Below are 24,475 nucleotides of genomic sequence, written 5' to 3'. Positions count from 1 at the left end.
TAAGTGTAGTGAGAGCTGCAGCATATTTTTTATGAACAACGGTGGAATGCCATCCGGCCCGGGGCATTTGGAAGCATTTACAAATTGTAGAACTTTTTGGATGTTGAGAACGTCCTGGGAGAGTTTTCGAAGTCTTTGGAACTCGTGTATTTCATTGCTTTCATTTTAAAAGTAACATCTCTGAAAGTACCATAACTAACATGTTTATGAACCGTAGGTTAGAGATTTTGGGGAAATGACATCTGGAAGATATCTCTATGGAACGCTAGAGGGATGTTTAATCAGTGACGCCATCTGTCTGTCGACCGGGGACTTTTTTTTATTTATTTTATTTTACTCGCCAAATTGTTTATTACGGTTTTTGGAACAACCTTTTTATGACTACTTGCAACAACAGTCTTTTCAAAGAACGGTTGCGATAAACTCCCGCCTTTCGGTTTCGAAAGGGTCAAGGAAGAATTCCGCCGAACAGTGCCGAACGTTACCCGTGCCTGAGAAGTCTAAAAATAAATCGTGAACTTTTTATGATGCGTAGATGGGGGGGCGACTGAACGTTAAATCACTCGAAAATCCATAGCGAATCCACAAAGCAAGGGAATCGAAAAGTGTCTTGTTTGTCTGCTTTGCGAGTTGCTTCGGCTTCCACTCATTCATTGAAAACGGTCACAATTACACACGAAGCCGTTTTTGAAGCACGAGCTGTGCTAACAAATAAATTACGCGTCGATCGCCACGAAAAAAAAGGAAAGAAAGAAAAATAATAATACCAAGCCAACCACAGTTCATTTGTTGCATGCCAATCAAGGAGCTGATCCCATTTCAAATGATTATAGTCATTTACGAAACGGTTGAGGGGGGCGGATTCCAAAATAAAAAAAATTAAAAAGAATGGCCTGGTGATTTCACTTTCTACGGCACTGCGAAACAAATGTCAAGTTGTTTTTTTTTTCTTTTGTTCTAATCGTGTATCTTTTTGTTTTCTAGCAATTGTGTACTAAGATGTAAAAAAAACTATCGTCTAATTTTCTTTAAAAAGTTTTTAAGCACTTTTGTCCCTTAAATGTTCTAGCTTATTGAGGCAGTTCCTGTATGTAAGTGGTGTTTGAGTAATTTGGATAACTACTTATTTAATGTTTTTATTTTATGATTTTCGTCGGCAATCCGCATCAGTGCGGCGGCCGTTGCCACTCCTGTTTGTTCCACCAATCGTCGAAGATATCCGGTTCCTCCGTTCATCAGCTTGTGGGGATGTCCGAATTCCACTACTCGACCGGCATCCATCACCAGAACCCGGTCGCTATCCATGACCGTGTGTAGCCGATGAGCGATTGTTAATACTGTGCACTCAGCGAACTTCGTCCGGATTGTGGTTTGAATGAGTTTATCCGTCCTAAGAATGGCATTTGTAAGGAAACAGTGATAAAATGACAAAAAAAAACTTACTCCGGGTCCACGTTGGCTGTGGCTTCATCCAATACTAATATTTTGTTCTTCCTAAGCATGGCCCTCGCCAAACAAACCAGCTGTCGTTGTCCCATGCTGAAGTTACTACCCCCGTCGGACATTTTGCATTCCAATCCTCCGGCGAAAGAAGAGATCGCTTCTTTCAACTCCACCTGATCCAACACGTCCCATAGTTGTTCGTCATTTTTCTCCTCGAACGGATCTAAATTACTCCGAAGAGTCCCGGAAAACAGAATCGGATCCTGCGGAATGATCGAAATTTTGCTCCTCAGATCTTTCAGTCCAAGGGTCTTCGTGTCCAAACCATCGATTTCGATCACTCCTTCGTAGGGTGCTAATCGAAACAGAGCCTGGATGAGGGAGGACTTGCCCGCTCCTGTCCGGCCAACAATTCCAATCTTTTCATTCGGCCAAATGGTGAAGTTTAAATCTTTCAAAACCTTTTCTCCATCATCCGAATAGCTCAGATCCACATTCGAGAACTTTATCATACCGTCTTCGGGCCAGTTTCTCTGCGGTCTGTACTTGTGTTCCGACTCCAGCGGAGGTTCCGGTTTCAGATTCGTATACTCGGTCACTCTCTCCACCGAAACCATTTGATTCTCGAGCTCGGCCGATTGTCGCATGCCCCACTGGCACATTCCCACCAAACTGATGGTCTGGGTTATGGCCAAACCAACGCTTCCACCGAGAGTGTGTTGACCCCACTTAACCAGACTCAACGTGACGACCGCAATGTAAACCACACACACAAAATCCAACCAGAGAGCAAATGCCCTCGTTGTGGTGATGAAAATATACCACGCAGAAGTATTGATGTCTATTTGTTCGTTGAATTCCTTAATCAATACATCCTGCGCGTGGAAGGCACGAATCGTTGACAGACCCTGAATTGTGGCATTCGTCTGAGCGAAAAGTGGTGATCGATTGACCGATTCGATACGTTTTACGGTTCGTGAACTGGTGAGATAAATCCTCCGGATGTAGTACATGACGATGGCAATGACGATTGTAGGCACCAGGAACCACTGATTGACAATCGAAACCAGCGTTACCACGGCTAGCATTTCCAGCATGAACTGATGGGGTGAGGAATCGATTAGATATGAATTTGAGAGACTGCAAAAATGTAGTATACCTACCAAGCTACACTCGAACAAGGACATAGGCAGGGCGGTGTCGATTGCCCCTATGTCCTTCGAGAACCGATTCAAAATTCGCCCCGATGGATTGGTGTTGAAGAAATGCATGGTTGCTCGCGTTAATCCACGGAACATTCGATCGTGCAGATTGATTGAGATTCGTAAACACGCATGGTAGAACGAGAAGGTACGCTGCACGAGCAGATAGACGAAAATTCCAATCAGGATAGAGTAGGTCAGTATGTATTGCTGTCTTTCTTCGGTGTAATTCGTCATCGATGAATTCGTATCTAGCGAAGTGTTTTCATTGGTTTGATCTTCCATAAGTGTGCCGTTTTGCGCTCCTAGCGATTCCTCCCAGTTGACCCACTCAGCTACGAAATAGTCAACGCTGCTTAAAGCAATTTGTGCTAGAACTATAAGCAATACGATAAACATTATCCAACAGTAGCTGTCGATTGCAGTGATGTAAGTCTTGTACACTGACAGCTCCACTTTGCCCTCCCCCTGAGATTCTCTGACTTCCTCTTGCTTTGTTTCGTCCAAAGCCGACTTTTCACAGTGAGACGTCAACTTTTTGAAGTCTTGTTCGGACTGGTTTTCGGAAGAAGAGTCCTCCGAACTCAAAGACGTTATCGAATCGAGTCTGGTTCTCTTAAGCTCCCTAAATGTTCCCTGTGTTTCGACACATCCGGCTTCCATTAGCAAAACGTGCTGAACATCCTTTAAATACTGCAATTGATGCGTCACCAGAACGCAAACCTTATCCGAGAGGAAATCTCGGATACACATCTCGTAAATGTGCTTGCCGACGTGGGTGTCGACCGCTGACAGTGGATCATCGAGTAGATATATATCGCTTCGCTTGTAGACGGCACGTGCCAAATTGACTCTAGCCTTCTGTCCTCCACTGAGGCTGATACCTCGTTCTCCGACGATCGTTTGATCTCCATGCGGAAACAGCTCGAAGTCCCGCTCCAAAGCGCAGATCTTGATCACCGTTAGGTACCTCTGTTCGTCATATTCTTCGACGAAGAGAATATTGTTCCGAATGCTGTCCTCGAACAGCCACGGTTCCTGTGCCGCATAACTCACCGATCCATTGATCTGGACCAATCCTTCGTCAACCTCCAGTTCTCCTAGCAAAACCTGCAGAAAGGTAGTCTTTCCCGATCCCACAGAACCAATCACCACACAAAGCCGACCTTCTTCTATCGTAGTTGTGACCGAAGTTATTCCCACGTTCGATTCCTCCTCGCTCATGAACCATCTCGCAGTGACGTCTTCCATCACAATTCCTTTCTTCTCGCTATTCAAATTCACTACTCTTCTGGCCACCAAAAGCCGTTCGTTCTCTCCGCTATTGTCCACTGTTCCGTTACTCTTCACAACCTTCTTTTCCTCGTTTTCATTCAAAGCACCACCACCTTTCTCCGTGGCACTTGCTATCGCTTTGGTTCGCGGCTTCCCCTCCGTTGTCAATAAGAACTCTTGCACTCTTTTCACCGAAATGTATCCCTCTGCACAGAACGTTATTGCCAGCGGCCAGAAATGGACCATCGATTCGTTCAAAATGCTGAAAAAGCTAGATGTAATGAACACCTTCCGAGCGGTGATCAGATTTCCCGTGTACGTGTAGGATAGCAGGCTGAGAAAGATCGACACTCGAGAGATCACGAAGAATGAGGTTAGAGTGGCCCGTATGTAGGTGCCACCGCGAATGGCGTTGATTTCTTTGCGGCGCACCTGTTTCACCATCTTCGCAAACGAACTTTCCCACGTGTACATCTTGATAACCTGAATACCCTGAATAATTTCATTCATGAAACGCACCCGACTGTCGGTGCGCTTGGCTGCCTTCATTCTGTAGGTGGCCGTCTTTTTGCCAATCCAAGCTACACCGAGGAATGATAGTAATGTTAGTGCCGTGTAAGTTTAAATTGGAGGTTCTACGAACTTACCTTGCAGGGGAATAAAACTCAGAAGAAATGCCATTCCGAGAATACCGGAATAACCTATCTCCAGATAGATGAAGTATCCCAAAAGTAAACACTCGGCTGGACCTTTCCAGAGATCGTGAACGAAGGCAAGGGCAACGTCATATCTGCCAACGTCGTTGGACAGGAGATTGATGATTTTACCGCTGAGACCTTCGATTCCGGTGGCCGATTTCGTCAGTTTCATGGACTGGAAAATGGCAAATGTTAGTTGATGAATAGAGCAAACAGTGGCGTCTTATGAGCCACTTAACAGAATCCAATATTGACCGTTTCAGTTATCTAACAAGTGGCACGCGATATCAGTTAGTTGTTTTGATAGGGGGTACTCACCTTGTTATAGATCAAACAGGAACTACCGATACGAAGTTTCATGCCCGTTTCGAATATAAACAAAATAAACGGATGGAATGTAAGTACAGGAACCAGTGAGCAGAAAATCACTCCGGCTGCATAGTAGTAAGCCTCGCGTTCACTGATTGCGGTTTGGCCGGGTGAAAAATATGAAACCAACGAACCGAGCAGTAGCGGTTGAGCCACACGGTTAGCCGTTTCGAATGCCGAGTAGAGTAATCCCCAGAACAATGTAGCCGCCCCGTAGGCTCGGAAGAAGGTTCGCATCAGGCTTGGCCGTTTCCGTTGCAGTTCTTCGGCCCACAGTCGCTCGAACTTGACCGATAGTTGACTGCTACGGTGTTCGGGTAGTGTGGCATACAGGAGATCTTCCGTAATTTCATTCCGCAAACCGGCGCGGAAAATGTCCTTCAACCACCAGAAGGTCCGCCGTGACAGAAACGAGGCATGCCGGATCGGGTTTTCCTGTTTGTTCTTGTTGAACTCTTTGTCCCGGTTCATTGTTCCCTAGAGGCACAGGTTTCCGTGCTGTTGGTGTTGGTGAACGACCTGTGCAAAACAGTAGTAGAGATATATCATTGCAAATGCTTGTTACGCTTGAAAGACCCCGATAATAAGATGGGTGTAACCCCACTTAATGTTGTGTACGGTGCGGTACGGAACAACAATAGAATTAATTATCCTTCACTAAACATATTGTCAACGAGTAGACTGCGAAGAAAAAAGTGCTTTATCCGGGGATCCGCAACAAAAAAAGAACATTCAATCAATCACAATGATCATCCATTATTAATACTGGAGCTAACCGGTTTATGATTTCGCAACATTGTGGAATCGTGACTGGGCATCACCCCGTTTTAATCACGTTTCTTTCGATTCGACTCGGTAATTCGCGAAAAAAAAACAAACCACTGTCACTACCGAAACGACGCGTATCGTGATTCCCAGAATGCCTGAACCTTAATTTGCCCTACCACAACTGTAAGACACGTTCACAGCTTGTCATTATGCCAGCGCACAAAAAAGCAAACCATCCCGAGACTGCCATGCCGATTTGTTGATACTTGAAATGTTATTGCACTTACACAGTCCTACAGAAAAGAAAACAGCTGTCTATCCCTTAACCCATCAGAATATGGGTCAACCGAGCGGACGAACGAACGGACGGACGGACGAACGAGCAGGCGTTAAAAATCTGTGCTCCGTCTTGCCTCGACGAACGATGACTTCACTATGACTGACTGGTCGTGTCGTGTCGCGGCGAGAGCGACGCCACCCCACAACAATGTGCAGCAGTAGCATAGCGACCGACATCGAAGCATGCGAACAAGAGCAAATAAAACATAAAGACTGGTCTCTCATTTTCACGAGCGAATGCGGAGAGCGACCGTCCGACCGACCGACCGGGTTCTGAGAGAACATTGAACTTTTTTTTTCAGGGTCAGGGCAGAGAGCATTTGTTATGCTGCGTCTACGCTCCTGTCGCCGAATTTTCGCCTTGTGCTGGTTTGGGCCGGCTTTTTCACGTTAATTCGATGGAACGTTTTTTTTTATTTTCGCTGCTTTTCGAGGGTGAGTTCTTTGTTTTGGGGAAAAATTGAATCTCACACACAAACTGCATCCAAACTTGCTCATCGTTTTGCTTTTTCCAACAGAACTCACTCTTCAAATAAAGGAAATCTGTTGATTTGTTCGGTAAAGAAATTCAATTGACTAAGTACTAAACCGGCACTCACTAGAATCGATTGTGTGCTAACAAAACTACTGAAAACCAAGAAGCACAACCTTTTCCGTTCCGGTGACGTGATTTCCGCTATAGTTTCTATTCACCAATCTGGAATTCACCGGTTTTACCAACAACCACACAACGGGAGCGGTCTGCCGACGATGACAACAACCAACCGACTAACGGGCAGCAGTTTTGTTGGCAACACGTCTTGTGCAAACTGTTTTCATTCACACGATCGTTAGGGTGATGTTGAAATTAAGGTTTCGATCTCGGATACTTCAGAAAAAAAAATTAGATTTTGTTTTTTCGATTCCTTTTATCTGGAATACTGGTATGAAGCGAGCGTTTTTACCGTGCTTTATAAATATAAAAAAAAAATAAATGTAGAATCCGCTCAAACTTTGGAAAAAAATTCCGAGGCACGGAGGGCCGTGTGTTATATACCAATCGATTCAGCTCGACGAACTGAGCAAATGTCCGTGTGTGTGTCGGTATGTGTGTTGTCAACAAAGAGGTCGAGATCTCAGAGATGACTGGAACGATTTTGATCAAACTAGTCGGAAATGAAAGGTCTCCCACACAGATAAAAATATTTTGTGAATTTACATCTATTTTCATGCACATATTTGGAGCAGGTAATTAAACATAAAATTACTTTACAATTTTGTACGTTTCAATACAATTTAATCGCAAAATAAGCGTTAATTGAAAGATACACTAATAGTACTGTTGTTGTACCGTTGAATTCCACTATGTTATATCACGTCATTACACTCTCACAAAGTCACTATTTTCACAGTCACTATTTTTCCGAAAGTGTATCAAACGTTATAATACAGATACGTATTTCGGAATGCTATTTGCATCCTTCTTCAGTGTATCGGTTTTATAAGTTTTATTTTTATTGTTTTATAAGTTTTATAAGTTTTATTTTTATCTATCGGTTTTATAAGTTTTATTTTTATCTACTAACAGCTCAAACAGAAATTTAGTGAAAGATACAGTTATATTCATTGAAAATTCAATGCAATTCAATTTAGTTTTGCATCGATGAAGGTTTTCAAACAAAATTTCGATTCAACCCATGTCTATTCCATGTTACTATTGATTTACATCTCGTGTAAATTTCATTATTTCTTTCTGTGCAGTCACCCTGAACGCTATTGAATGGTTTTGAGATCGGATTTTTATTTTTTGGATTATACAAAGTTTTATGTAAAAATTTTCATTTTTTTTGACAATATCTTTCACAATTCATCTTGAAAACAGAATATGTTTTTAGATTTAAATTTCGCACGGTAATAGCTAACCAACAAGCCATACATTGTTGCCCATTTTAACGGAGATATTGATATTTTTTTGTAAGCGACTCTACGCCTCATTCCAGTAGTAGGAGTTTTACGCGCTTGATGATAAAGCGATGTTTCGGAGTAAAGTGAAACACGATTTTCAATACTGTTTTATGCTTTTTTTTCCTTAGCGCTCAACAGACAATGAAAAGCTCCCTTTTTTATGACGTTTCGTTTTTATCTCGGTACGTTTTTGGCAACATAATCGTTCGAACATGACATATGTATTAAAAAGATGGCAGAATTTTCAAATACAAAACAATTTCATTGATATTTCAAACTGATTGTGGATTGATAAAAGAAGGTATCATCTTACTGCTAGGTGGATTGAGCACGTTTTTTTTTGGTTAAATGAAACACTAATTTTGGAAGGGGAAAATAAAAAAAAATTGTCCAAGGTATCGACTATTACTTTCTTGCCCCTTTTTCTGGAAATTGATGGTTACCATATCAATGATGATGGTTCGTCTTTCATACACTCGATTTTCGATTTCTTCATATGAATCGAAATTCTGCTCAGTCAATGTGTGGTCCATCGCTGATAACAAATGGTAGTTGGAAAGGACCAAGTCTGGTGAATATGGCGGGTGAGATTGCACCTCCCAGCCAAATGCTTTGTTCAAATCCTGAACCGGTTTTGCTCTGTGTCCATGTACATTGTGCTGTACCAAAATTACGTTTTCCGTGTCTTCTGGCCATTCATTCTGGTCGTTTTTAGATGGTTCAAATTAATCATTAACTGGCTGTAGCGATGAATATTAAGAGTTTCACCACCACACTTTTCTGAACCCACCAAACACAGAGAATTTGACTTCTCGATCAGGTTTCGGTTTAAACCGTGATTTTATCCGTTTAGGGTTTCTTAAATAAATCTATTGTTCATTGCCAGTAACCATTCGATTCAGAACTGATTTTGTTCCGTGTCGTCGAAGCACAATTTCACAGGTGTTTTCTCGATTTTCAATCTCTTTATCATTCAATTTTTGTAGGCGCCAATTTTCCCGAGTTTTGGGCTTTTCTCAAAGCTTTCCAACGATCAGTAATGGTTTGTTGTAAAATATTCAATATCGCTCTCATTCGTTTTTTACCAGAAGTTACCAATATTACTTGCAATTTGGTGTTTTCAAACTTTTTTAATGGTCTACCTCGTTTTTAATTTCTCGCCTCAAAATCTTTATTTCTGAGTCGTCTAAACCATTTTTGCGGGTTACTTCTGATAAAGCACGATCACCATATGTCTCAACAAGCATTCGATCTTTCTTCAAATGAAAACAAAAAAAAATAATGCTTTCCACAAACCATCACTTCCTGGTACAAAATTCGACATTTTCAACTCAAAAAAATATGATGCAATATTTGACAGATGCCATAGCAACCAATTAAAAAATAGTTAGGACTCGTTCACACCAAAAGTTCATTTGTATTTCACGACTGGTGAAGTACGATTCAGTTGCTCATTTCGTAATAGTATGTGGAGCGGAATCAGAACTGGAAAGAGAAAAGAAGGCGGCTGATCGGTAGCGGGTAAACGGACAATTAAAGATGTATCACAGGGACCCATCACAGTGTGATGGGTAAGTCGATACCTTGAACGCAGCGTACCTGGGATCGATTCCCAACCTTGCACAGGATCAGAAAGTTTTTTCTGACCCGAAAGTTAAAATCGTAAAAATCGAAAAAAGGATGTGTATGTTAGCCAACAGGAACAGTCACACTACACGAAAATCTTTGATCAGTAAGTCGTTCATACTAGTTGGACAATTACTAAGTCTTATGGTGTTCACATCGGTTCGGTTGTGTCTCTGTCTTTAGCCACCCACATTTTCTGCTTCAAATCAATCCTGCCATCATATAGTTTTGATTCTTTCGGCACGTTAGTAAAGCCATAGTACTTCGGTGCAATAATTGTATATGCAAATAGCATTAACCTTACGTCAGTTCAGAGGTATATGTTGAACACTTATGTGGCGTTAACAATTCAACATAAACTGCTGACGCACTGAAAAATGAATCCTGAGAACCATTTGGCTGTAAAACGAAGAACTTCTTGGAAAAATTCTCAATATATTAGTAAAGAAAATGTCCTCGAGAACGATTCGAACATGCGTTCTCTCATTTGCTAGAAGGGTGCGTTACGACCCTAAGTGAACGCAGGCTCGAATCTCGTGCGAGAACATATCTTTTTGCCAATATATTTTATATATTTTAAGAAATTTTCCGTTTACTAGCCATGCAATATCAATTTTTACCTTTCTCTGTAGAAAAGTATTAGAATTGGTAGAAAAAAAACAGAGCTTCGTAGACCCATACCATTCGACTCAGCTCAACGAGATCGGAAAATGGTTGTGTGTGTGCACTTTTCAAAGATATTACCGCGCAATTTTCTCACTCACTCACTCAGCACTCATTAATGAATATAACTTCGAGAGTGACAATAAACAATCGTTTTAATTTTGAATTTTGATGTTTAACAAAAACTGTTATGCACTGACGAGTGTAAGACGAAACGCAAAGAAAAAGTACTTTTCCAGTTGTTTCTGAAGAAGTTGAGCATTGGCTTGATTCCATACCTGGCTGAAAATCTTCATGTCGTCAGCGAATGAAAAACGTGGTCGCTTTAGATTGATAATAATATCATTGAAATAAAAGAGCAAAATAACTGTGCCAAGGTGACTTCCTTGGGAAACGCCAGGCGAAGCACGAAACGGTTAAAATAAACTGTTCTGTATACTTTTTGATATCTGCCAACAAGATACGAGCGGAACCAGAGAAGTAGTGATTCATGCATGCCTAATTTATATGAGCAATTCTATACGAAATCGAAGGCCGATTTTTTATTTTTTTTTATTTTGCTCAAATTTGGCATATGCATTCTTCATGATCAAAAGAGACCATTTGCATCAGAAGTTTGTAATTTTTACTCTAGTCTTACTTTTGAGAAGATACTAAGCAAAAATCTCTTGAAAATTAGCAATAACATATATTTCAGAAACGGTGGGTCCGATTGATTTGGTGTCTTCTGCAATGTTTTAGATAATTATAAGGACTAAATTCAGCACTGTTGAAAAAAAATTTGTACTTGATTTTTATGAACTTAAAATAAAATTCTTTCGGGAAAAAAAGTTTTTTTTTAAATAAATTTAACAATTCGAAAATCGTTACAAATTTTTTAAATAAATTTAACAATCCAAAAATCGTTACAAAAACTATACCGATTTTTTTTTCAAACCGCTGTATCTCGAGAACCGTAGCATATAGCGAAATTTTAATTAACATCATTTTTTTTTGGAAATTTAACTTTTTTTCATAAACATTTGTTTAAAAATATAAAAAAAAGTTTGTCATAATTTTCAAAAATTTACATTATTTTGATAATATGTGACTTTTTCAAATATTATTTCTCCTTTCTAGAAATTTGACAGTATTTTACTTCGGACTTCAGCTACAACATATAAAAAATCAAAATACTTTTTTTTGAGATATTTGAATTTTTAGTGTTCTTTCTAAAATAATAATCATGCGGAAAAGTTTATTTCAACTGTACTAATTTCTTTACATAGTTCTTATGATTACCTAAAACATTGCAGAAGGCACCAAATCGATTGGACTCACCGTTTCTGAAACATAATGAAAATTTTCAAGGGATTTTTGCTTAGTCCCTTCTCAAAAGTAAGGCTAGAGTAAAAAGGGCACAGTGATGATGCAAATCGTTTCGTTTGGCCATGAATTGGCGCTTTGGCAAAATTTGAGCCAAGTAAAAAAATACTAAAATAAAATTAGAAAAAAAAACTGTCATTTGCGGTGGAATTGTTCATATTGCTTAGCCAGTGCGATGTCATAGTTGCCTACATCGAAGGCGGCTGAGAGATTCATGTAAACGGCATCGGTTTGAAAACCATTTGTAAACCATTTGATGTAATAAAGGTGAGCAGAACGGGTTTGACATGAAACCGTGCTGTTCGTTGGCAATATAGTAGTTTCAAAAAAAGAAAAAAACTCAAAAATTACATACATACGGTGCACATCCGGCACTTAAATAAAAGGGTTGGTTTCATTGTTTGTACTCTGTGCCATTCTTATTTAATATTCACGAAGATGCGATGAAGTTGAATCACAGATTCGCAAAAAAATGACGTTCTTATTTAGCTTGATTTGGATTTAAAAAGGTTCGATCAATTTTCAGATAGTACTTTCAAAAACTACCGAATTCGCACAAATGTGTGATTGAAAATTTCTCAAATCTCGGAAAAGCTAAGGGCTCGAGTCCCGTGTCGGCAGAGTTTTGTTTTTGCAAAATTTTCACTTCTATGATTTCATCCTATCAACCACTTCTCTTAACAACTGTTCTTTCAATAATTGACAATGTCTCATAAAATCTTATAAAGAAGGATAGGTGCAAGTATTGAAGAGCGGACGAAAGTTTTGACGAGGGTTTTCTTCGTTTTGGAATTCGCTCTTTACAAGCCGTCCAGATTTTAGCATGTGAATTGAGTAGCAAACACGAAACTTTTTCAGCAGCAACTCACTTTCATGATTCGATTCACTGGAACAGCTCAGGATCAATGCTTATATAGGGAACTATCATGCACAAATCATACCCAACCATCGATCTATGTTTTTTTTCTATCGTTCGCCCGGTAAAGATATTCGAATTTTTTTTTTTGGTTTTTCGTCCGTATATTTTTCTTACAGTGGATAATAATTCCGTATAATTGAACCCGCTGTTCTGTTTTCCAACTCACCGATCCAAACTGTCCGAAAACGGTTCACTCACAACCTGTTACTGATAAGAATTGATCCTGCCGTTGTCGTGGAATCATATACAGCCAAATTTTCGACTGCTATCTGCCAAACCCCAATTGTTAATATCTAATCTCCGTATGGTAATAAATTATCTCGTGGCAGTGTGGATCCGCGAAACGTGTTTCGGAAAGATTTCACCACTCGTTGAAATAACAACGATTTCGCAATGACCGTCACAAATTTGTCCGATCGCGACCGTGGACCGATGCAAACTGGACCCTGGCAAAACGGCAAACAACAGGGATCAATTCTTACCACATACCTTGTTCTTGTTGCGCGTTCAACTTTGACAGCCATCCGGTGGTTCTGCTGATAAGATATATACATGAATGTTTTCGGAGGAACCAGTTTAAACTGAACTATTCCACGCCTTGTTTTGAGATTTTGCGTCACCGCCGAAAAATGAGCCTTTTCGCGCTCTAGTTTCTGTTCCATAGCTTCGTTGGCGTTTGTCGATGACAGCTCATCAACCGACAACCGGCGATTGGATTTGCATTTTACAATTTTCGATAATGGCACCGAGCTCAAGTAAGCTACTCTTAACCTCACTTCACGACTTGTACTGCACTTGGTCTGAAAACGCAATATATTATTCTTATTTTGTTTGATACATGTGGCACACACTTAAAAAATTTTATATCTTATTAGATGCACATAAATGGAGCGTCGCAATTCACGCAAATTTACGTGGAAGAACATTTAATATTGTGTCTAAAATTCCATGACATGAAATTCATTGAAATAAAAAAAAGAATTTTGTAGCAACCTGCCGCGACTTGAACCGAGAATCATTGGATCGCAAGTTCGTCTGATAATCGACTGAGCCACAGAAGCATGCATCTGCTTGGTCGGTAAAAGGTGCATTTAAATTCATACAGTCGCACCTGCTAGTAGAACGCAAGTTACAGTCGAAACCAGTAAAATTCAAGCTCATCTAACATTAAGTAATTACAAATAAAATTTTCCGTCATTTAACAAATTAGGTCTTTATGAATTACATCGTATGAGGGATTAAGTCACCTGTAAAATTCAAATTTTTTTAGAGTGCACATAAAGCATATAACACTGTTTTTATTGAATGTTTAGCACACTGAGACGTAAATAAATTACTGTAATTTTTAAGGATCAAGAGTAAGCCAAGTTAACTTGTGTTGGTAATTTATGTATTACGTACATTTTATTTGGTACGTATGCCATAGATCTAAGTATTCATATATGCAGTGCAACGAGTTTATCAAAGTGGCTTGCACGATTGAGTTTCAAACAATCTTTTTAAACAATAATTTATTCTCCAATGAATGTTAAGTCTGGCATCTTGGATGAAATATCAGTTTTGATACATTTTTCACAAACGTTTGCCGGAAAATTGCTTACATTTTATGAATGTCGATTTTAATTCCCTAATAAAAAAGTTAGCAACACTGCTTCAACGCATTTGCATTAGATCGCGCTACACAAAATAGACAGAACTAAATATTTTCGATTACAAAAGCAGTTTTCCGGGAAAATAAATAGTTTTACGTCATCATTCCATATACATTGCCTTTCGCGTGTTAAATTAAAGGGTCCTATTTTGCGGGTTTACTTATAAAAGGTACGTAAATCTTTATATCGCAATAATTTCTGCAAGAGGAAATCCATATAGGAATGTGTGTGTTGCTAATCAAACGTGTTGGTGGTAGTAAGCTGAAACTGAAATAATATTTTTCTCGAGTAGTTTTAAGGAATACGGAAGAGTTTTAGACTAAGATTTTCGCTTTTCTTGAATTGCAATTTTAAGCAGTATGATTTATTTTTTCAACCATATGGAAGATTTATTGAGTAAAATCAGGAAAAGAAGCGCCGGAATTTGTTTTCATGCACACATTGTTGACATTACTTATACGCTTTCAAAGAGTCTTGCTCCTTAAGGTGATCGATCATTTCAATGACATTATGAAAGCTACTTTCAACATTTTGGCAGCACTGCAATCTTTGACAGTTTTAGCCACAGCGCTGGTGAACACCAATACAAAATTGGCTTCGTGTGTACTCAAAAAGTTTAAAAAGTCCAGCAATAAAAATACTCAGTTTCACTTGTAACAGTTACACAAATAGAGTATGAAGCAGGGGAATAATGCCAAACTTTTCCGGGTAAGGAAGTCATCGTTCGACAAAATATTATATAGATATCAGACTGTCCGGAGTGATCGATTGGCTAAGAAAAATCCGAAATTGTCATCTAAAGAGATTGCCAAATCTTTAAATCTAAGTGTTGATAGAAGTACGTTCTATCGTCAACAGCTCAACAACAATGGATTGTAGAGCTGTTTGGCATTCAAGTGACCTCTTATTAGCAAACGGAACCGAAGTGGAGTAGCTGAAATTTGCAAAGAAAGACGGATGGGTAAAGTCAGAGACATAGCTAGATGACGTGAATACGAATAAAACGGATATGCTTTTCCACACTTAGGGAAATATTTCTTTAGTTCGAGCGAAATCTATATCTATGTATTATAAAAAGGTAAACAAACATTAGAAATTCATTTATGCCGAATCTCACCAAACATTTTACTTACAATCTGAATTTCTAGAATCTGCTCGGATTTAGCTGTTTGAATTTGGAAACTAGAAATTCAAAATAAATATAAAACAAGGATTTCATGAGACTCATAATAACTGATCGGATTTGTCAACTCATGAAGTTGTAGTTAGTGTTATCAATAATTAAACGTTTACTACTCGTATTATCCAAAGGGAAGTACCATGTTTCTGAATATTAAAGAGTATTTAAGGAATTACATAAATGTGTAAACGATCAGTCGATCACAACAAGTATCAGTCAGCTTTCACATCTCTCGCTTATGAACCGAATGAGCAGTACACAGCTCATGCCCAAAATTTTGATCTATAACAATTTTGCTATAGGCAGTTATCTGAGCATTTTGTTTATTAATTGAATGACTAAATTAACCGTCTTAAACAACATGCACAAATATGTTATGCTAGCTTTACCCGTACCCGCCCTGAACCCGAAAAAAACGACCAAATTTTTTAATCCGAACATGACCCGTTGAAAACGAAAAAAAATCGAATGTAAATGCCCGAAACCCGACCATCTCTAATTTCTATGTGTCGGTTTTGCACGATACGCTTTGTGTGATGATTCGTTCCATTATTGTATTTCGAATTTTGCGCGTCTAATTTTGGCACTGAATTTCACCTTGATGCTCGTTCATACAAAGCATTATAGAAAACGTCAACTTTGATTTATTTTTGTAATTTGATAATAGATTGCAGAACAAATTTCCGATAATATGGAGAAGAAATCATGTTGCTGCCTTAAATACAACAAGAGATATTCAAGATTAAGTTCCACCCATTCTTGTACGGGGTAAATTTTAAAAAGACGCTCCATTGTAAAGTAAGTCGTATTCACGACAAAAAGGATGCTATCTCAATAAACTCCTGAAAATGAGATTTATCTGCTGACGAGAGTAAGTTTGACCTATTCGGACAAAGCGACGCTCGTGAAATTGGAGATTTTCTGGCGAATCACACTAAGATCGATACATCCAGAAGACGAGGAAGCTTGTCATCGGAATCAGAACCAGGCATATTAATGCGGGAGTGTTTGAATGGAAACACATGTCGATTGTAAATAATAAGATACTTTATTCAAAATTGCCGCCTTCGAAGGCTATGCATTTTTTCTATCTTTCCATTAACTCACGAATTTCTTTTCGAAGACAAAAACGAATGATAGTCAGAAGGAGCCAAGTTTGGAAAGAATGGTGTGTGGGACAGAAGTTTCTAGCTGAGTTCCGAAATAATTTTTTGAGCGCTTTCGCCGCATGTGTACGGTACTTTGTCATGTCGTCTGCAGCAATCTGATTTCATCATTTCATTTCATCATTTTCTATTGGTAGCGATTTACAGTTTCTCTTTGTTTGAGAAGCTCGTAATACAAGAAATATTTTTGATCCCAGCAAATGACCATCATTGTTTTCTCTCCGAAGCGATTAAATTTTGCAGCTGATGTCGATGGTTGGTCAGAGTCAATTTACGATTTTCTGCGTTTTGAAATTCTCAAAATTAATCCACTTCTCATCTTTCGTCACAGTTCGCTGCAGTGAGCCCTTTGTCCATTATTCAGCTCATGAGGCAACCATTTTACTAACTTTTGAATCTTTTCTATGACTTGAAGGCGATCAGAATTGGTTTGGCAACTAACGTTTAACCTCTTCTCCATTTGTTTATTCCTTTCTAATATAGAAAGGCTATGTTTATCCGACTTCCGGTTCCGGAAATATAAGGTAATATGTGCCAATTTATGAGTAAAAGCGAACTGAATTTTCCTCGGAAATTTCTTAACCGATTTTTACGAACTAAGGTGCAAATCAAGGGTATTGAAATTCTTTAAATAGTCCCCAGAAAGTCGAACCAGATCCGATTCCTGGTTCCGGTATATTTATTAGCGCGATAAGTTTTTTTCCATAAGTCCGTTTATTTCTTAAGGCAGTTTACACAAGTTAATTCTAATATAGTCAAAACGATTGGAATTTAATAAAACATATTCCTCTTATTTTTAAATATCATATTAGGTATTTTGTCATTTATTATTGAATATTCTCAAAAATATTACATTATAAAATAAGCTGTTATTTTTATACATTTTATTGATAATTTCATACTATTTCGAGTTTGTATTGATAATTTCATACTATTTCGAGTTTGTTTGCATCAGCACATCATTTCATCACAAATTTTATCTATTGGAGGAAATAATGGAGGCAATTGGAGTCAGAACTAAGTCTCAAAAGGTTACATTATTAAATTGAAACTCCAATGGTCTTTATGAAATGATAAAGTAGTTTCATGTAAGGAAGGTCACGACAAGCAATTTTACGAATTGGGATTAGCGCGATAAGTGAAAAATTTTCTATTTCATGATTTTTTTTTCACAACTGATGCAAATTCTAATCAAATTCAAGGGTAAATTCATCTAGTTGGCAGATCTTGTTAGTTGGCGAATATACAAACCTACTTTGGTACTACTAGCATTACGCATCGGTACGTGCTGGTACGGAAGAAGAAAACACCAACGAACAAAGCACATAGCGTACTTTGTTCGATTCCGTATAGCGTGTACGGGAGAATAAAAACTTACAACATTTTCAGAACACAACCGAGTTCATCGACTATCACAGCCGGTTGATATATTGATAATAATAACTAAAATAAAAATCTAATCACAAATCATGTTTCATTATGCTGCTCAAAAAGTATTACTACCCATTTAACTTGAATTTTTTATACAGCAATAACAGGAGCACAGGTTTTCGTTTGATCTCATTTTCGTTTAATTGACTCAATCTAAATAGTGCATGAGAGGTGAATAAACCAGTTTTAATTCAAACAATAGTTTTTTCGTTGAACTTATTATATGTTGGTCGAAATGTCTAATAATGAAAAAATTTACGACAAAGATAAGAACGAAATTTTCAAAGCAAATTTAGTAATGGTTTTCTTTGAAACGGAATGATGCTGCGAAAAATGGCACAATATTGTTGACGTTGAACTAATCCCTGTGTGCAGAGACGTCTCTTGCCAAAATCCCGCATTATTACCTGGCACACTTGGCCACCAAAATTGCCACCGAATCCAGTCAACTATCTTCTCACTGTTGAGTGTCATCGAATGAATGAACACTCAAAGATTTTTAATTTCAAAGGTTTCATTTTAATTTCGGGTGATTTTTTCCTTTGAGATTCTCTTCGGCGATTTGCATCAAAGTGGCGGCCGTAGTAGGTCCAGTATTTTCCACCAATTGCCGCAGATAACCAGTCGCTGCTTCGTTTATCAAATCGTGTGGATGTCCGAATTCTACGACTCGGCCGGCATCCATCACCAGAACTCGATCGCTGTCCATGACCGTGTGCAGCCGATGGGCAATTGTTAGTACTGTACACTCAGCGAATTCAGTGCGAATCGTGGTTTGAATGAGTTTATCCGTCCTAAACAAAAGTAGAAGCAAGGTATTTCAAAGAAAGCATAACAGAATCGAGAAACACCTACTTTGGATCAACGTTGGCAGTAGCTTCATCCAATACTAAAATTTTGTTCTTCCTAAGCATGGCCCTCGCCAGACAAACCAGCTGTCGTTGTCCCATGCTAAAGTTACTACCCCCGTCGGACACTTTGCATTGCAATCCTCCGGCGAAAGAAGAAATCGCTTCCTTCAACTCCACCTGATCCAACACGTCCCATAGTTCCTCGTCATTTTTCTCCTCGAACGGATCTAAATTACTCCGAAGCGTCCCGGAAAACAGAATCGGATCCTGCGGAATGATCGAAATTTTGCTCCTCAGATCTTTCAGTCCAAGTGTCTTCGTGTCCAAACCATCGATTTCGATCACTCCTTCGTAGGGTGCTAGTCGGAACAATGCCTGGATGAGAGAGGACTTGCCCGCTCCTGTCCGGCCAACAATTCCAATCTTTTCATTCGGCCAAATGGTGAAGTTTAAATCTTTCAAAACCTTTTCTCCATCATCCGAATAACTCAGATCCACATTGGAGAACTCTACCATACCGTGTTCGGGCCAGTTTCTCTGAGGTCTGTACTTTGGTTCCGACTCCAGCGGAGGTTCCGGTTCCAGATTGGTATACTCGGACACTCTCTCCACCGAAACCATATGATTTTCGAGGTCCGCCGTTTCCTGGATTCCCCACCGACACATTCCTATCAAATTTAGTGTCTGCGATATTGCTAGTCCAACACTTCCCCCGAGCATGTCTCGACCCCAAATGACGAAACTCAGCATTACCACTGCTATGTAGATCACACACACAAAATCCAACCAGAGCGCAAAAGCTCTCGAAGCTGCCTCAGTGATGTAGTGAGCTGATGTATTGATATCGATTTGCTCGTTGAATTCTTCGGTCAGTGTCCGCTGTGCTTGAAAGGCACGAATCGTCGTCAGACCTTGAATGGTCGCATTCGTCTGAGCAAAGATGGGTGACCGATTGACTGATTCGATGCGTTTTATAACTCGCGAACTGTGCAAGTATATCTTCCGGATGTAATGCATAAGGAAGGCCATGATCACGGTGGGCAGTAGGAGCCAGTAATTAACAATCGATGCCAATGACACCACGGAGATCACTTCCAGTATAATCTGTGGGGTAGTAGAATAAATCACGTGAGAAGGTAATAGAATTTCAATTGAGTCACACTCACCGTAATGCACTCAAACAGAGAAAACGGTAGTTCAGTATCGATCGCTCCAATATCATTCGAAAAACGATTCAAGATTCTGCCGGAAGGGTTAGTGTTGAAAAAATGCATTGTAGCTCGAGTTAATCCCTGAAACATTCGATCGTGAAGTGTCATTGAGATACGTAAACAAGTGCTGGAGAATGAGAAGGTACGCTGTACGATCAAATAAACAAAAGCACCAATTAAAACAGCGTAAGTCACTATAAATTGATATCTCTTTTCGTCGTGATCATTCGATGCTAGTGTTATGTTCTCCAGCTGAGTGTCAGTCGTTTGATTTTCTTTCAATTCGAAAGTTTTCGCGACGAGCGATTCTTCCCAGTTAACCCATTCGGCTATGAAATAGTCAACTGCACTTAGGGCTAGCTGTGCTAAAATTAAAAGCAAAACGACTAGAACTATCCACAAGTAATTATCGAGCGATGTCATGTAGGTTTTGTACACCGACAGCTTCACTTTGCCCTTTTCTAGAGATTCTTTAACTGTTTCCTGTTGCTTTGTTTCGTCTAGAAACTTCTTTTCACAATCAACAGTCGACTCTTTGAAGTCTTGTTCGAACTGATCTTCTGGCGAAGAGTCCTCCGAACTCAAAGACGTTATCGAATCGAGTCTGGTTCTCTTAAGCTCCCTAAATGTTCCCTGTGTTTTGACACATCCGGCTTCCATTAGCAAAACGTGCTGAACATCTTTTAAATACTGCAATTGATGCGTCACCAGAACGCAAACCTTATTCGAGAGGAAATCTCGGATACACATCTCGTAAATGTGCTTGCCGACGTGGGTGTCGACCGCTGACAGTGGATCATCGAGTAGATAGATATCGCTTCGCTTGTAGACGGCACGTGCCAAATTGACTCTAGCCTTCTGTCCTCCACTGAGGCTGATACCTCGTTCTCCGACGATCGTTTGATCTCCATGCGGAAACAGCTCGAAGTCCCGCTCCAAAGCGCAGATCTTGATCACCGTTAGGTACCTCTGTTCGTCATATTCTTCGACGAAGAGAATATTGTTCCGAATGCTGTCCTCGAATAGCCACGGTTCTTGTGCCGCATAACTCACCGATCCATTGATCTGGACCAATCCTTCGTCAACCTCCAGTTCTCCTAGCAAAACCTGCAGAAAGGTAGTCTTTCCCGATCCCACAGAACCAATCACCACACAAAGCCGACCTTCTTCTATCGTTGTTGTGACAGAAGTTATTCCCACGTTCGATTCCTCTTCGCTCATGAACCAGCTCGCAGTGACATCTTCCATCACAATTCCTTTCTTCTCGCTATTTAAATTCACTACTCTTCTGGCCATCAGAAGCCGTTCGTTCTCTCCGCTATTGTCCACTGTTCCGTTACTCTTCACAACCTTCTTTTCTTCGTTTTCGATCGAAGCACCACCACCTTTCTCCGTGGCACTTGCTATCGCTTTGGTTCGCGGCTTTCCCTCCGTTGTCAGTAAGAACTCTTGCACTCTTTTCACCGAAATGTATGCTTCTGCACAGAACGTAATTGCCAACGGCCAGAAATGGACCATCGATTCGTTCAAAATGCTGAAAAAGCTAGATGTAATGAACACCTTCCGAGCGGTGATCAGATTTCCCGTGTACGTGTAGGACAGCAGGCTGAGAAAGATCGACACTCGAGAGATTACGAAGAACGAGGTTAGAGTGGCCCGTATGTAGGTGCCACCGCGAATGGCGTTGATTTCTTTGCGGCGCACCTGTTTCACCATCTTCGCAAACCGGCTCTCCCAGGTGTACATCTTGATAACTTGAATACCGTGAATGATTTCGTTCATCAAGCTTACCCGGCTGTCGGTTCTTTTGGCCGCCTTCATCCTATATGCGGACGCTTTTCTACTGATCCAAGCTAAAACCAAGAACGATTACTAGTGATAGTTCAAATGAGAAAAAAAACCTACTTTGTAATGGAATGAAACTTAACAGAAATGCCAATCCCAGTAGGCCTGGATAGCCTATTTCGAGGTATATCAGATAACCTAAAATTAAACAAAGCGCTGGACCTTTCCAAAGATCGTGAATCAAGTAAAGTGCCATTTCAAATCTGTCAACATCGTTGGACATCAGATTGATGATTACTCCACTTACACCTCCGGTACCCTTTGCTGAATTCGTTAGTTTCATTGACTGCAAAACATTGTGTCAGTTGCCGAATGGCACGAATTATGTGCGCGACACTTACCTTCTGGTAGATTAAACATGAACTTCCGATACGGAGTTTCATACTGACCACGGCAACAAACATGAAGTAGTGATGAAACGTAACTACGGGAAGCAACGAGCAGATTATCATTCCGACAGCATAGTAAAACGCTTCACGTTCGTTGAAGGTTGTTTCACTGGTCGCGAAGTACGAAAGAAACGTACCGAGGAACAGCGGTTGAGTAACTCGGCTAACCGATTCGAACACTGAAAATAGTAATCCCCAAAACAGGATGGCATTTCCATAAGCTCTATAGAAAGCTCGTATCAATAGAGGTTGCTTCCTCTCGAGCTCTTCGGTCCACAGCCGTTCGAATTTCTCCGACAATCTGGCACCTCTGAGTTCAGGCAATGCGGCGTACAACTGATCCTCTGTAATCTCATGCCGAAGGCCGGCCCTAAAAATATCCTTCAACCACCAGAAGGCCCATCGCGACACGAAGGATGCATGTCGGATCGGGTTTCCTGTTTTGTTCTTGCTGAATGCGTTGTCCCGGTTCACAAACTTTAAATAATTCTTTAATATCGGTTCCGAATAACCAGCCTGGGCAAAGCGGAATTTACACTAAATGAACGACCGAATTGTGGAAGCGAATAAATACGTTTGAATTGCTAGGAAAATTGAGTAGATTGCAGCAGTTGTGAAATATACATGTTCAATCGAAGTGATTTCGCAACATTGTGGAATAACACTGGAACAGACAAGGAAACTTACAGCGGTTTTCTCGATCCAACCGAACAGCATGGGTTAACCAAAGAACTCCTACTCGCACACAAAAAAATATCTTATCTTGCCTACATAGCTGTGAAATGATTGTGTTGTGGCGCGAGAAGTATGTGGTACAATGCGACATAAATACTCCATTCTCTCTTTCTCTCACGAAGCATTGAGAAGAGAAAGCTGTGTGAGAGCAAAAAAAACGAATGTTTTCAGGAGCGAACGACAAGCGTTTTTATGCTGCCATTTATGCTTCGCTCTCATAGTTTCTACATTGCACTTTATGTTGGAACGAATACATAAATAAATTAAAGCAATGCAGCTTAGCGGCACTGCAGCACTCTCAGCGGTCGAAATTCTTTGTTGATGATTATACTTCAACCGTAGTAGCGTTGCGTCGTCGAAGATATACGCTTCGAGTTGCGTTTCGTTTTTTTTTTTCGAATGTCGACAACACTGTTCGTTGTTTTCATTCTTACACTGAATAGGGTGATGTTTGGAAAAATAGTAGGCTACGGCGAAATTTTCGCTTTTATTGAAAATTGATTGAAAAAAATTGATTGAGATGAAAATGGATGGAGTTGTTTACACTGTAATAAGATTTATGTGTGAAACGAGATCTACAACTGCTGAAATTAAAATTTCTCCATTTTCTCAATTTTTCTGGACAAGAAGGAGTTCTCTGCAAAGGGACAGTTTAGTAAAAAAGAACAACCGAATTTGAAACGTTAAAGAATTCGAGTAATTGAATTTAGGATCAAAGAAACTCCTGCAATTTAGGTATTTATGGCTGTAATTCATTTGCAGGATTATATTATTAAATTATTGAAAAAATCTATATTAGACACTACCAATCTCGATTACATTGGATATTTCCACTACACAATCTATCTAAATTTATGGTTAAGGGTGACATTGGTGAGTCAATCCTTTTACAATAAATATCCATATTTGTAAGATTTTTGACGTTTATGAATTGCGCAGAACATTTATTTTAATCGCCAATAGCCATCTTAGATTTGAAAATATAGCACATTTTGTCAACAATCTCAATAAAGTGGAAGTCAGCATCAAAGGTTTGATAGCGACTTAAAACATAAATTTTCGAAACCCGTTTGACAAAAAAAAAAAAACGACGAAATATGACGCTATCTACACACTTTTTTTCGCTGAACCCCGGCAAAATAATTGCCCAGATTTGCACCACCGAGTACTCGGTAAAAGATAAAATTGCTGACAGTGTCCGTAATCTCAAATTTGACGAACGTCAGTTATTATCGAAATCGTCAGCAAAAAGTTTACTAGTTTACTTTAGCAACGAAGAGGAATTTATGAATTACTCAGCCTTCAGGAATTGAAAGTAAACAAAGATTTCGTTTTTTTAATTATATATATATATATATATATATATATATATATATATATATATATATATATATATATATATAT

General features: G+C 39.5%; 2 protein-coding genes across 8 annotated transcripts; both read right to left on the bottom strand.

Annotated features, from left to right (window-relative positions):
• Positions 1-938: 938 nt before the first annotated feature.
• On the bottom strand, positions 939-12,955 carry LOC131436541 (probable multidrug resistance-associated protein lethal(2)03659). 7 transcript variants are annotated; one of them, XM_058605349.1, is made up of 6 exons: positions 12,778-12,955; positions 4,937-5,506; positions 4,568-4,793; positions 2,607-4,501; positions 1,444-2,543; positions 939-1,390 (listed from the first exon to the last, which is right to left on the bottom strand). In XM_058605349.1, exons 2-6 carry the CDS (start codon positions 5,456-5,458, stop codon positions 1,120-1,122), a joined length of 4,014 nt encoding a protein of 1,337 aa, XP_058461332.1. In that variant the 5' UTR covers positions 5,459-5,506; positions 12,778-12,955; the 3' UTR covers positions 939-1,119. The 7 variants fall into 7 exon arrangements, with proteins under 7 accessions (XP_058461332.1, XP_058461313.1, XP_058461296.1 ...); XM_058605330.1 differs by lacking the exon at positions 12,778-12,955 and adding an exon at positions 6,743-6,868; XM_058605313.1 differs by lacking the exon at positions 12,778-12,955 and adding an exon at positions 6,694-6,845.
• A 4,690-nt stretch (positions 12,956-17,645) lies between these two features.
• LOC131425627 (ATP-binding cassette sub-family C member 4-like) lies at positions 17,646-23,053 on the bottom strand. The gene is made up of 6 exons (XM_058587670.1): positions 23,024-23,053; positions 22,289-22,873; positions 22,008-22,233; positions 20,058-21,955; positions 18,896-19,995; positions 17,646-18,834 (listed from the first exon to the last, which is right to left on the bottom strand). Exons 1-6 carry the CDS (start codon positions 23,051-23,053, stop codon positions 18,555-18,557), a joined length of 4,119 nt encoding a protein of 1,372 aa, XP_058443653.1. The 3' UTR covers positions 17,646-18,554.
• Positions 23,054-24,475: the final 1,422 nt, after the last annotated feature.

Source organism: Malaya genurostris, chromosome 1 (genome assembly GCF_030247185.1).
Source record: "Malaya genurostris strain Urasoe2022 chromosome 1, Malgen_1.1, whole genome shotgun sequence".
Taxonomy (NCBI): Eukaryota; Metazoa; Arthropoda; class Insecta; order Diptera; family Culicidae; genus Malaya; species Malaya genurostris.
Note: the sequence above shows the minus strand (reverse complement) of the source record. Positions and strands in the feature narration are given on the sequence as shown.